At 39.9% G+C, this 14,812-nt stretch overlaps 2 protein-coding genes across 2 annotated transcripts in view; one reads left to right on the top strand and one right to left on the bottom strand.

The window, feature by feature from the left end:
- Positions 1-7,028: 7,028 nt before the first annotated feature.
- osgin2 (oxidative stress induced growth inhibitor family member 2) lies at positions 7,029-13,593 on the top strand. Its single transcript, XM_077211412.1, has 6 exons — positions 7,029-7,383; positions 9,560-9,652; positions 9,852-9,988; positions 10,117-10,308; positions 10,534-10,625; positions 11,004-13,593. Exons 2-6 carry the CDS (start codon positions 9,586-9,588, stop codon positions 12,283-12,285), a joined length of 1,770 nt encoding a protein of 589 aa, XP_077067527.1. The 5' UTR covers positions 7,029-7,383; positions 9,560-9,585; the 3' UTR covers positions 12,286-13,593.
- The window catches only part of nbn (nibrin), a 23,797-nt gene continuing 22,490 nt past the window's right edge, over positions 13,506-14,812 (bottom strand). The window contains exon 16 of the mRNA XM_077211399.1: positions 13,506-13,676. Within this exon, the coding sequence (XP_077067514.1) occupies positions 13,646-13,676 (31 nt within the window). The 3' untranslated portion in view covers positions 13,506-13,645. The remainder of the gene's footprint in view (positions 13,677-14,812) is intronic.

Raw genomic sequence — 14,812 nt, 5'->3', positions numbered from 1 at the left:
TAGAAGGAGGGAAAGAGTGAAATTTGATATTCACCGAATTATCTTTGAGGCACAGTGCAGCCAGGAACAGGAAGAGAGCGGGGTACAGCTGACAAGGCCATGAGGGGTGTTCGTAAGCTTATTTACCCTTGTGGTCCTGTCAGCTGTACCCTGCATCCAAGGTTAATATTGTTAAGTGTTTTTGTTATTATGAGAACAAGGTACAGCTGACAAGGTTGAGCTATAATTACAGTTTACCCTCATGTAGTCCAGCTTCATGTTGAGTTTTGTTTTGTTGTTGTTTGGGGGTGGGGGGCCTGTTTAAAAAGAAACCAATTAAAATAACAATAACTTTTAGGTCATTCTTCAAATAAAAAAACATTTGTTCCAGAATGTTCAATGTTTCTTAAAAAAATATATATATATTTTTTAATTGTAAATTTCTTCAGCACACCACAAATAATATTTAGAAGAATTTTGTCCATGTAGTAAGTCAGTTGGATCCAATACTGATTTCATGAAATTATTAAGTATATATATCTATATATATATTAAAGTTTGTAGCATTTCATAGTGTGATTACCATAGTGCAGTCACTTATTATTCATATGTTTTGCTGTTATGTATATTGGAAAGAAATGTTTATTGAGCATATCTTATACTATAGCCATGCAGGGTATAATTTAGTATTGAGAAGAGATGATGGAAACACATGGAAACATTGCTCTATTATTATTACGTGGGTGGCTCTAAAAAGAGCCTTTGGTTTAGTGCAGAAAAGATCCTTTCATGCCTGTCACACCGGTGGCTGCCAGGGAACTGCAAATTCAGCACAGAAGTAGTCGAATAGGGTCTCCCTCACACGCATGGCATCGGGGGAAGCGTTGTTGCTCCCTGCTCTGCTGATGTTCTGCAGCGCAGAGGCTTCCCCTTCCACGGCCAGGGTTGGTGCGTTCCACATACTCCCTGTTGTCCTCCGCAGAAAGTTGTGTAGAACACAGGATGCTTTAACACAGGCTTCCACATGATCAGGGCTGACACCAATCACACGCCGATACATTCGCCACTGTGCTGCGAGTATACCGAACGCATTCTCAACTGTCAGCCTTGCCCGTGAAAGCCTGTATTTAAACACCCTGTGTCTACTGGGAAGGGTGGTGGTACCTGGGAAGGGTCGCATCAAGTTTCTGCAGAGAGGGAAGGCCTCATCTGCCACAAAGACGTGAGGCTGGGGTCCCAGGTGTTCTGCTCCTGGTAGCATCGTGTCCTCTGGTAGGCCAAGGGTTCCACTTTGAAGACCGTTTCCAAAGGGAAAATTTGCCAGAGGCCCACCATCACTGGACTTCCCATAACTGCCAACATCTATGATGCAGAAACAGTACCTGGCATCTACAACTGCCAAGAGGACAATAGAGAATGTCCCCTTGTAGTTATAGAATAATGATCCAGAGTTGTTGGGAGCCTGGATCACCACATGTTTCCCATCAATAGAACCAAGACAGTTTGGGAAGTTCCAGCGATGGTAGAAATCTGCTGCAATGTCCCTCCAATCTTCGGTGGAAGGAACCGGCATGTACATCACAGCAGCAGCATCAAACTGGGTCCTATCCAGCCTGAAGTACTGCTGGAACCTGACTTCATCCAGCCGCAGTTCCTGCACCAGCCGGTGGTACTCGCCGTGCTGTCTCCGAGTCCGAATGGTCTCGTGAACCCAGATAGACCGGCGTTTGCGCTCATGCCGTAGATAAACGGCCGCAACGAGAAAAGTCGACTTCTGTGTCTCGTTCATCTTCATGCTTCACTACAGACGTTTTTATGTACGGAGTATATTTATATTTAGTATTTTCCCTCCAGAAATTGTGTTTTTTAGCGGCAAGAAAGCTGATTCGCTGTCTTTTGGATGTCATACTAGTCAACCAGTAGTGGGAAAGCCCACTAGCGACCTCATCGCCAGCGACTGGCAACTTGCAGCGACAAAGTCGCGTGTAGTGTGAACGGGGCTTAATACGGATCCAGCCCGGGCCCGGGTTTTAGTGCGCGGGAACAACAGTCGCAAAGCAGATTCGGGCCGTATAGTAGTGTGATACTAGCGCGCGATTTTTCTTTCTGCAGAACGAAGCAGCCACAGTCGGAACTCGCGGGCATCCTACCTCAAAAACTTCACCAAGGTAAGCTCAAACTGCTATTAATTAATGAATTTATTGATTATGTTGTCTACTCGTTAACTTAAAAGGTTTGTTTTGCTCCTTTGATCGGTTTTGAATAGTATTAGCTGACTCTAATGTTATCAGAGGAGAGCATGCTAACATGAAGACGGCCCAGAAGACTGTAATTATATGTAATTTAGGAATTTAACTGCTTCTATTTATTATAATGAACTATTATACATTTTCTTAAATGTGCTGCGTGGTAACGTTAATTTCAGTGATAGGCTTGCTTTACGTTATGTCAACCTAGCTAAGGTCTCCCGCAAGACCCTCATTTTAAAAGAGATTTTATAAGTAACTTAGCTGCTACCTGCCAAAAGTTTGGAAACGTTTACATTTTTTACATCAGTAGGCTAAGTATGATATAACACCAAGAAGTTGAGTGTTAGAGTATTTCGTAAACCATCTTCACAACCTAAATCATATTTATGGCTAAGATATTACTATTTCTTAAAAATAATTTCTTACTTTAGTAATTCAGTCCCATCAAACATAAAACTACTTATGTGATATCTGATTCTGATCAATTTAGAGGGATAGTTCACCCAAATTTTTTTATTTGCTGTTAATTTACTCACTCTAGGGCCATTTAAGATGTAGGTGTCTTTTTTTCTTCTTTAGTTTAACAGTACAAATGTTTAGCTGAAACAGTCAGTTCCTCTGTGATTCTTATAATGGAAGTCAATGCTACCCTCACTTTGAGAGTCATAAAAACACACTGTATACCGGCAAAACAATAAAACCTCAATGTATCGTCAGGTGCCACAGGTATGGATTTTGTTGCTGGTTTCCCTTTAAATTAATATTTAAATTGTTGAAATACCTGATTATCCCTTAAATTATCTACATTACTGAAGAACTATCAATTAGGAGCTTATTAGTTTGGGGAAGTTGGAGATGTTTATGCCACTTTTTAGTTTTTTTTTCCAACAGGAGCTGTAAGGAGTAACCAGTCCTCTACGGGTGCAGCAGATACTGACATAGATTGTTACACCATCCGTTGGTTTAATCTTGCCTCTGACTGTGGCGGCGGCCGGAAAGAACGTGCAAGAGCCAAAGAGGCATTAACTGAGGTAAATTTCAGATAGAAGCAGCATAAGGGGGGCTTTCACAATTTACAAGCCATCAGGGTGCTTCCCCAAGAACTAATGGAAAGATTTCTCAAAGACTAATTCAGATGCGTGCAGAACATTAAGCTCACATTCTATGTGTTCATTAGTTTATGATCTGTCTAATGTTAACTATGAAAGGGTTCCTCTGGTCTGAAAGCCTCCTTAGTGGCAGTTTGTGTTTTTAGCTATTACTGTTTTTCATCAGTATAACATTACAATAGTGGCAAACCCCACTGCATTTATTCTTGTAAAATTACCAAAAAAAAAAAAAAAATCTGGTCATTTTAATTTGCAGCATAATATGTAATTATTATGGTAATGGTTAGCATAAGTTGCCTTTAGCATCCAATATAAATATATTTCTGCCTTATGGTGAACAGAATCCCCGTCAGATCGCAATCGGAAGCTACTTCAAACACCTGCTGGTGTCTGAACTAGTGTTGTCAAAAGTAACGACTTCGGTACCAAATCGGTACACATTTTTTTTTCAATTGTGACAATACCAGCATTTCCCTCTAGCATTTTTAGCGCTGTTGAACAAATTCTTAAAAACCTCTGATTGGCTATTGTGTTCTCACGCTCAAAATTTAAGTCTGTGATTGGCCATTGCTCTGACAAGCTCAACATAGGTCTCTGATTGGCTACAATTATCAACGTTTCAAAAGCATGTCAGCTTCATTGAGCGCTTAGGCCCTGTTCACATTGCAGGCCAAAGTGGCCCAAATCTGATTTTTTTGGGGTTAAGTGACCAGGTCAGACTTCTTCAGAGGTAGTGTGAACACTCAAATCTAGCCCAGATCTGATTTTTTCAAATCAGATTTAGACCACATACATATGTGGTCCTGAATCAGACCCAGATCTGATTTTTTTCAATGCGGCCGCAGTGTGAACAATCAAGGCGGATTTGATGCGACTTTTACGTCAATCTACATCGTCATTTGTCACAATTATGCGCCGGCGAAGCCCTAGACACAACAGACACAGACAGTAGCCTAACATTAAAAACTTGACTAGATATGGAGAACAGCGATGAAGCGAGTCAATGAGAGTGAGGTGTTAGATCTAAGTAGTATATGGGGAGATACTTCAATTCAAGCTAGAAGGACCTACTGTAACCGCTCCGTTTTTGAAAAAATTGCACACGAAATCGAAGAACGGGGACACAGGAGATCAGCGTCTCAGTGAAACTATTCACGTCATATTCCCACCACTCCTGGCTTCGTCTACGCATCCACACAGATCTCTGTAGTGAATTTGCAACCATAAACCCGCAAAAGTTTCCATTACACAAACACTATGAAATAAATGCGAATATGCTTACTTCCTCCATAACCTTCCGAACTTTAGTGCATGCCGGTTAGTTTGAAACCTCAAACAGTTCACACTGCAATCAGATATAGGTCACATTTTAAAAGGTAATGTGAACAGCCAATCAAAAAATCGGATCTGAGCAAAAAATCAGAATTGAGCATTAGGACTTGCGGTGTAAACGGGGCCTTACACAATGTTTGAAAGCAGGCGTCTATCAGTGGATCCATCTATCAGTGGTAAGCGCTTGGTGAAGACGACATGTTTTTGAAACGTTGATCATTGTAGCCAATCACAGACATATATGTTGAGCACATGAACACAATGGCCAATCAGATACATAATGTTGAGCCCCATAGCAGGCAGATTTCTCATTTAATGGTAATTACATGAGTATCTACTGTTTTCGTCTCAAAGACTAGTTTACAAATAAAAAACAGCAGTGTCATAATATTATATTATTAGCCCAAATACAGACAATACAACTCAACTTAGCCTATATAGGTCCATTTATAGTCAATCAATAGTCTGTCTCTGAACGCTGCTTCAATAGATCTCAAAACTAACAGCTTTTTTCTTTGTCTTTTGTTTGCACATGCCAGATGCAGATGGGAATTAAATGGCACGTGTGAAGGGGTTTGTAGTTCCATGGCATTCCTACCCTTCTGTTTGGTTCTTGATGGATTTGCAGTTCATGATATTAACATGTTTGGGATGCAGCTTTTTGCTGCCTCTTTGCTACTCAAGAAGACCTTGTTTTTTGGTACAAATAAATTCACAAGGCTTATGTTACTACTACACAGCACTAGTATGTAAATGTATTCTTTAAAATATACATTGAGAAAAGTTCTGAGATTGTTTAACTATTTGTGTAACACTGTTTGAAACTTTGTGAAAATGATGTAAGCCCAGCAAGTAGAGACTTAAGTGGTTTATGAACTTTGATTTTAGCTCTTGTGCAAAAATTATTAAAAGAAAAAAGATGCACAGTGGCACTGTTTTTGCATTGTTTTGTGTAATACATGGAAGGAGAAAATCAAAAGAAAGCCCTTGAATATGTCAAATTTACTGTCCAGATTTTTTTTTAATGCATGATTATTGTGAAGTAGTGGCTGTGAATTAGTGCTAACACAGGTGGTATTTTAGTGTAAAGTATACATTTTAGTGTAAACTTCTATAGCAGTACTTTCAACGCCTAAGCATTTCATGTTAAAACCTAACAGAAAAAATATCAGTGGTATAAGACTATAAGATATTCTAGATATGTATACTTCTTAAAGAGAGAGCGAGTGTGTCTGTGTGTACAGTCTACAAAATGAGCTGGCCCTGATCCGGCATGATTCTGGACCAGATCTGGCCCACATTTGGGCCAAATCGCCATAAAGAAATCAGGAGCTGGCCCAGTTCTGGTCCAGATGAGGAAAAAACGGAACTGTGCCGGTATTGGCCCGTTGTGCCAAAAGACACCGGCCCAGGTCCGTTGCGCGGATCTGGCCCAGAACTTATGAAGTGTGGGCCAAATGATTTTTGCTATCTGGGATGATTCATTACCACAATACGGAAAACATGGACTGAATCACGATGCATAAAAACGAAATTTACTGTATAATGCGGAATTTCACAGAATTTGTCAGATCTTCGATGAAAAGAAGGTAGGCTAAGTAAACTTAAATAAAATCGCCATATAGACTAGTGTCTGTGAATATTAAACCGCTTAAAGACTATTTAAGAATCATGCATGTTCTGCTTGTCTCTGTGAATGAATGGCACAGACGCGCGGATTCATTTACCACACACTGATGCACCATGACGCTTGCGATGTTTTCAGCAATGGATCGATCAACTTCATCTACACAGCCGCTCTGAGAGTCACTTTAGCAGCATTTTAGCTTGATTTGAGAAAAACTTTCGTCATATCAAAAAAAAAAAAAAAAAATCAGACACTCAAATGTCTAGCTTCATGGCAACCTGTCAAAATAAAAGGTTGGTTTAACATTGGGCCAAATTGGTTTGGAACAGTTGTTGATCTGAACTGACAAATTATGCCTGACTATATGTTTGATTGACAATTTCATTGATCACTGAGATAGCATTGACTTGGAATTAAGTTGGTTCAATATAAAAATTTAATTTTAAAAAGTAGCTCAGATGTAGTAAACTACTTTTGCCATATTGCTGTAGCTTAGCTTGCTACATTTCCCAGGGTGGTAGCTTCAGTGTAGTGAAGCTACATTTAATGTAGAGTAACTGCTAGCTTAGCTCACTACATATTCTAAGTAGCTTGTCCAACACTGCATAACATTAACTTTCTTAATCTTTCACGTAGTAGCGACTACGGCAAATCAGCTGTTCTCCCGTAGTAGACGGTTACAGTAGAACGTCGTGAAGTAGCACTTAAGTCGCGCATGCGCAATAGATCGCCAGAACGCCGTTGCCGTTCCACCAGAGGCCGTTGCTTAAAGTCCCTAATGCTGGACGGAGACTGACGCCTGGCAGCTTTTCTTTGCTGCTGCTCTGGAGTAACGCATTTCAGCTACGTGCTATGTCTTTTTAAAATATTGTTCACTATCATCATACGTTTTAGTTATCAGGCGCTTTCCAACAAAACCGTCAGCAGCATCTTTAGAAAAGCATTCGTCCATGTCATCCGGTGACTTGGCTTGGAACCTCCCACTAGGGATACGGACTATTTATACCGCGTGCAGCATCCGAGCCTTCTAGAGATACACGAATCCAAAAAAAAAAAAAAAAAGATTCTGAAGATTGTTCGCTTGGAGGTAAGAAAATCACTATAGAAACGTCTTTATTACCATTCTGAACAATAGTCTGCGACTGAAATGTGACCTAAATTATGCAGAATATTATCAAACATCATTCGCTTCTGATGTTTTGACACGCATTTTAGTCGTAGACAGCCTGCTTAAAGTTACAGTCAGTGTTGCCATTTTATCTCTAGCTGAAATAAAATTTCTACAACGAAAGATTAAAACAACTCCCATTCCTGTGCCGTTACGTGCTCTAAAGGAAGGTTTTTGGTACAGAATTGTATGAATAGACAGGTCATGAGGACAAAAACAGAGGCTATGTAGCATATCATTTTTTAACAGGAACGTTATTTATAATGCACTTATTAGAAAAGAGAAAGAAAGTACAGGTAAAGTTTACATGTTACAGAGAAAGTAACATGTAAACATTGTCACTCCATTAGTTAATATCTGAAATTAGTTATTTTCCGTACTGTTCAAACTGTTCTAAATGAAATTGTTTTATTGCCTTATTTGACAATATTTATTTTATTTATTTTAGGGGCGTATAAACGTATACACAACAGCATACACACGTGCTTTCTCAGACACGTGCACGCATGTATACAATACTCACACACAATCCAGATTCCAGTCTAAGCTCCTGTCTAGATGGCACACACAGACATGACTACCTGTACAACTTTCATCTAATTTTTAATGTACTTTCAGTTATATGATGCTTATTAAGAATAGTGTGTCCTGCCATGTCTGATGTTTTGGTTTCCCATCATATGATACCAGATACCAGGTCTTAAGCAACTTAAACAACTTGAATATGGAGATTTGAATGTCTAATGTCAATTTAAAAAGAACTGATTGTTCACAAAACAGCAGCATACAATTCTATTGACTTTTATTGACTGGAACATTCAAAATTGGTATTGGCTTGGCACTGGCTTTGTTAAATATACAAGGGATTTATAACTGAAAGAAAAAAAATACTTCAAAAGAGCACAGCTGTAGTAAACATTTGGTTTTCTGGATGAGCGGTTAATAATGGTGTTTTTCCCTGGACAGCACTCATTAATTCAGAAATATTTGACATCTGAATTCTTTGATTGACCTGTCAGAATCAAGTATTCTAGAGAGAGCAGTGCAATAGTCTACATGTTATGAGGATTGAATCTTTTTTGATAACAGAGACAAATGAGTGTGGAAAAAACAAGGGCCATGTGAGTACCCCTTGTGAATGTGGTCAGGAGACTGTTAAATGGGGCAGTGGGGTGGAAATGCCAGTTCAAAACCCTGCCAATGCTTCCCTCCGCCCCTTACACACCCGTCCCGCCATTCTCACACCCGGTTATGCCTGGAATCCCATGCACTCTCTCTGAAAAGAGTAAACAACCAGGGTCAAAGAAAAACAGGTTGTGACGGGTGGCTGTGATGTGCCGACTGTCAGCATGCCAAGCCCACTTTTTTGAAAAAACATAAACATGAGTAGCATGGATTACAGGCCAAACTGAAGTGTAATCAAGGGGGATTTACACCCGCCAGGTCGAGACAATGAGTGTGCTCAGATAACACTGCCTCACTCCGTAAAACTGATTATGATTGGCTTTTGTCAGGAAGCAGTGGCAGTGCTAATACTAGCATTAGCTCAGCAGGGTAGAGTGTTTGAGCAAGGCCATCTTTGCGTACATAGTTGCTGACATTTTTGTTATTAGAACCTTTTGCATATATAAGATATGACGAGAGGGGATCAATTGCTGTAAATTTGGTTCTATGGTTAAAAAACTTTCACACATTTTAAGCTCTCATGTGGAAAAGAAATAGCTTGTAAATCTAAGTAAATATGCAACACATCAAAATAGACTTGTGTACACTCTAAAATTGCATAAGCAATCACTCTAAGGCTTAAAACAAAAACAACAACAGACAGCCTGTAAATTCTATTCTAAATATTTTATCCTATCACAAGTTGGTTACCATGTATTTGTTGTGCATTAATCAATTTCAGATCTTTAGTGCGAGTAATAATATCCAAACATCACAACACCATAATGTAATATTTTAAAGTGGAATGGTTTCTATACAAAGGTTGTTTTAGAAAATGTCCACATATAAGGCATTACTGTAACATGCTAAGATGTTGCAGCCAGGATTCATTTGATGTTGATTGACAGATGTAATTTTTTGTGCTTATCAGTGCCAGCTCTAATTCTGGCTACCACTATGCCTCTGCTGGAAGAAAGTTCCGTGCCGAGGGACTGTACTCGAACTGTGCCAGTAGTCATCATTGGTGAGTCATCAAGGAGCAAACATGATCAGATTCATCAATAATGAAAGTCGGATGTTTACAGCATTAACCAATAGGGCTGGCTCTTAGTTAGTATGGATGTTAAGAAATATTTAATAATAATATTATATATTTAAAGAATAAAAGATGCACAAAAATATAACATTCCATAGTTACATTCTCTCCCGTCTCCCCTTCACAGGTAATGGCCCCTCCGGGATATGCTTGTCATACCTTCTGAATGGATATACTCCTTATTTAGATCCCATGGCTGTGCACCCAAGCTCCATCCTCTTTCGTAAACTACAGGAAGCCAAGCATCTTCCCATCACTGAACAGGTAAAAAAAAAAGAGTGATGAAACAGGTTGTGGAGATTAACGTTAAGAAAATAGTGAACAATGTAAACAATCAAAAATGTTATAGTCTACTGTGCAATAAATCCTTTGCCCGGTATGTCTTCTTGTAGGATTTGGAGTATCTTTGTGAAGGTTTAGAGGGGCGTTCAGGAAACCCTGTGGCAGTGCTCTTAGACACACTCCTCCATCCAAATGCAGATTTGGGCTTTGAGTTCCCCTCTGTACTGCAGTGGAGGCTGAAAAAGAAACATCACATTCCTCATCTGGTCTTGGGCAAAGCTAAACCTGGCGGTGCATGGCATGTGAGTGATCCTTTTGTAATAGTAGGGTTTATGCTTTTCACTTACAACTGCCTGAGCTGAAAAAAATATGAATTGAAAAAATAACCTTCCCTAACTATTAGGCTAGCTTTGAGAATTTAGTCATGCTAGTTATCCAATACAACTTACATAATGTGAAGAAAACCTGGATAGATATTTTTTTCTAAATGTCCCTCATTGACAAACTTTGCCCTTCTGGTCTCCTAGGCAATGGAAGGTTCGATGCTGACCATTAGTCTTGGTATATGGATGGAGTTACCAGGAGTCAACTACAGAGATTTGACTCCGGGCAAACGGAAGTATGCACTATGGAGGAGAACTGCATACATGATTAAGGCAGCGTCCATTAGTACAGGGATGTCAAGTCCCACTACTGGAGAACCACCTTACTGCAAAGTCTAGTTACAACCTTAATTAAACACACCTGAACCAGCTTGTCAAGGTCTTCACTATTACTAGAAATTTCCAGGCAGGTGTGTTGGCAAAGGTTGAAGCTAAGCTCTGCAGGAAGGTGGGCCTCCAGGAGCAATATTGGACATCTCTGCATAAGTATTTCTCAAGGATATCAAGAAGATATTACGGGTCTTATCATACAGAAATATGGTCTAATTTTTTTATGTTTTAGTAGGTTCTGAGATTGATGGGTTCCTTTGTATATATGTTTGATTTTCTCACAGGGTGGTGTCCAATGATCGAGCCACTCCAGATGAGATCTCCTCCTACTACAAAAATTATGTCAAGCTCATGGGTCTCCAGAAGAACTTTGTGGACAATACCTACGTCACCTCTGTTCAAAAACTTCACCGCAGTCAGGAAAACAGTATTGGGAATGAAAATGTAAATGGTCAATTGAATGGTGTGAAAAACGGGTTTGATTTTTGCAATAAGAACAGCACAGAGAACGGTCAGAATGGACTGGTAAATGGGTTTAGTGATGAGTTACAAACTGGAATGGAGAATAGCATTAGAAGAGGAGAGATTGGGGAGGAAGATGAAGATAAAAGAGGCAAAGAAGGAATGAAAGAGACTACTGGGGTGTCTCAAGGGCTTTCACAGGGACTCTGGGAGGTCAGGGGCTACCAAAAGTTCCAAGGTGACACTCATGTCCCTTTTAGCTTATTTGCCGAGAATGTTGTCTTAGCAACAGGGGCATCTGACTCTCCAGCTCGATTGGGAGTAGAGGGGGAGGATCTCCCTTATGTGTTTCACAGTGTGCGTGACCTTGGGATGGCTGTCAGCGGTCACGGCAAACTGGGCTCTTCCTCTGACCCTGTGCTGGTAGTGGGGGCAGGGCTTAGCGCAGCCGACGCAGTGCTGTGTGCCCTGAACCATAGGGTCTCTGTGTTGCATGCATTCCGAAAGCGCACTGATGACCCAGGTCTCATCTTTCAACAGTTGCCAAAGACACTTTACCCTGAATATCACAGGGTCTACCACATGATGTGTTCCCAAATTTACCCAGCATCCCCTGTTGCCAATCCAACAGCTCCTAGTCCATCTTTGTTTCCCGACTACACCAGCTTCCCTGAGCATTGTGTGCTCTCCTTCCAGCCTGACATGCACTGTGTGATGAAGGGATCCAATGGTGTCCTTAGAGTCTTCAAAGTCTCAATGGTGCTAGTTCTGATCGGGACCTATCCCAACTTGTTTTTTTTGAAGGACCAAGGGCAGTACCTTGGCTTGGATCCCAGTAGGCCTATCTCCTGCAGACAGAATCCTGTCGACATAAACCCTTACACCTTTGAGTGCAATGCAGAGCCTGGGCTCTTTGCCATGGGACCCCTTGTTGGTGACAACTTTGTACGCTTCTTGAAGGGTGGCGCTCTTGGCATTGCTAGCTGTTTGCTCAAGAGACTGAAACAGAGGATGAAGAAAAACAGGAAATTGATCGCAAATGAAGGAGGGTGTGGAGGACGGGGAAGAGAAGGAAGTGGAGGCGGAGTAAGAGGATTTGTCTAAGGCTCCAAGAGAAGGTGTTTTATGACAGTAGTCATCTTGGGATAATTCTCATCTTTGTATGTATGCAGTGAATACTAATGAAACTTCAACTTTCCTTACACTTCTAAAATAAAGTATATTTATAAAAATGAGCAGATGCTAGGAGAAACTACTCTCTTCCCAATGGAGTCTTATGTTGACTCATACAAAAGCATTTTTTTGCTGGTCAGAAATACAGTTATGTGCCAATATATCATTGTCATTTAAAGCCTAGATGGAGTACGATTTATGTCTTTTTGCTGTCAGTTACCTTGTTACTTGTAATTAGTAATCTGCTCTTACATTACATCACGGACTGCATATCTCATTTAATGGTCAAAGTGCCTAAAGGGCTGTTCACACTGACAGCGATTTGTAGCGGCAAAGCAACTGAACATCATTCATAGTTTGTGTCACAAGCAACAGACTGTTGCTGTTGAGAAGTGACAAGGTTGAGCAGAGCAAAGAGAAGCAGCCTGAGTTGGATATAGAGGCAGAGTGGGAATTCCTACTAGACACCAAAGGATCAGAGACTCAGCGATCTTCAGTGATTTATTTGCATTTATCAGTGTGAATGCAGCATAAGTCAAGGAGAAGTCTACAGCAACAGAGACACAAAAAATTAGGAGGCCATATTGTTAAGACCTGGACTATGTGTATCTTTTCTATCAGACAAGATCCAAACCAACTTTACTCTTTTAACAAGTGCCAACCCTACAGTACATTGTAATTTATAGTAACCATGGTGTGTCTATGTCCCTAAGGTATTTTATAAGTAAAATAGTTAAATAAGGATTTTCTGATCAAAGAATTCAGATTAATCTAATGTGAGATGTTTTAGAGATTTGCAACAGGTTTTGACTCCTTAATAAGGTATTTCACAATACTGAATACTAGTGAAATGTTTTATTTCATACCTATCTATAGTGCCAAATAAACGTTATATTGCTTTGAAATAATAATAATAATTTCTAAAGCATTACGTTTTCACCTCAGCCATTCATACTGTATGTTTAGATTGCTGAGGGTATCCTTGTATGGAGTGACAGTTTAGACCGCAGATTTCATCAAAAGACATGAAGGAACACTTGAAGGAACCAAAAGCATAAGACAAATCTGAGCTGTAAGAAATAAGAAAGTCCTTTAATTCAGAGCAGAATGATTGAAGCTGCTTCACAAGGAGGTGACATACAACTGCTCAATTTTGTAAAACTTCAACATTTATTACATATAAGTTTTGTACACAGTATTTTTTATTATAGACAAATAAATCTCTAATAAAAGTGGAAATGTGTTTTGCTTGGCAATCTTATCACAGATATTTACCACATTATGAACATTATTATCTTTTCTTTGCAGGTTTAGGGTTGTACCTGAGAGAAAAAGAGAAAAATAAAACAGATTCAACACAAAAGTAACTTATACAGTCCAACCAACATTCCCACAAAGGCATTTAACATTCCTGCCCAACGGTGACAATTAGTAACTGATGTCTAAATTATTGAATAACAGCAAATTGATATAAACTGGTATGCAGTAAAAATCAGACATTATTTAAAAGTCGTCAAACCAGACACCCCCTTCCATAAAACATGTCTGGGACACTTCATTAGCCTGGGGGAGGGAGCTGGAGCAGATGTTAGAAAAACAGAGGTGCCGTTTTCTTTTCATTCTTTTTATTTTCTTTGTGATGTTCCCACCCCATGCATGACTTGCTGAACAGATTCAGAGATCAAACAGTTGTGTTGGACACAACCACACAGCTGTGACTGTATATTTGAGGGCGCGAGTGTTGGTTTTTGACAGGACAAATCGTACCACTTGAAAGTCCCCCGTTAGCCAGGTTCAGTCTCCAGGCAACAATTCTGTGCCTGACAAGGCCTAACCCTTCTTTCTCTAAGAAGATGCGAGCCTAAAGGCTCGGCCAAAGAAGCATACTTTGAAAGCCTTGCGCACAGAGCGGAACGCAGAAAATTAAGTATACCCGGGTCTTAACACACAAGATGGTGGCGATGTTTCGGTTGTATGAGGACGAAGTCTATGCCAATATCTGAAAGTAAGGTTATGCCAATTATTTGTATTCCATTTATATAAATATAAATTTGATATGAGTGAATCTACTAAAGAAATTATCTCAAGACACTGACCACTAACTTAAATCATCACTGTATATTCTGTCCTAATCACTTAGTGTTTAATCAGCAAGAGCTTGTTAGAAATATCAACGGGTCATCACAGCCCAGCGTGACCTCAACTGTGAACAATGACTTAAAAGCAGTTAGGAAATCATTGACATCATACTTTCCAAGCGTGCTCTGTGAAAATTAAGGATCTGCTAAAAGGAGAAAACGCCCCCTTCAAGAACTCATGCGTGATGCTTCGACACTGGTGGACCTGGTAGTTTATCAGCAGCCAGAACACACAGTTGATGAGTTCATGAATTCAGTTCATAAACAGTGTGCATGACTTTACGAAAGAAACTTGCTGCGGTTGAGTGAAGTTTTTCAAA

This window comes from Siphateles boraxobius, unplaced genomic scaffold (genome assembly GCF_051911475.1).
Source record: "Siphateles boraxobius isolate OS27281-9 unplaced genomic scaffold, OSU_SipBor_1 12, whole genome shotgun sequence".
Classification (NCBI taxonomy): Eukaryota; Metazoa; Chordata; class Actinopteri; order Cypriniformes; family Leuciscidae; genus Siphateles; species Siphateles boraxobius.
Note: the sequence above shows the minus strand (reverse complement) of the source record. Positions and strands in the feature narration are given on the sequence as shown.

Bases quoted from the DNA above. Each gene is read 5' to 3' on its own strand.
- osgin2 (XM_077211412.1), top strand. From the start codon at position 9,586: ATGCCTCTGCTGGAAGAAAGTTCCGTGCCGAGGGACTGTACTCGAACT. The intron at 9,653-9,851 runs GTGAGTCATCAA...TCCCCTTCACAG, and splicing joins TGTGCCAGTAGTCATCATTG to GTAATGGCCCCTCCGGGATA. The intron at 9,989-10,116 runs GTAAAAAAAAAA...GTCTTCTTGTAG, and splicing joins ATCTTCCCATCACTGAACAG to GATTTGGAGTATCTTTGTGA.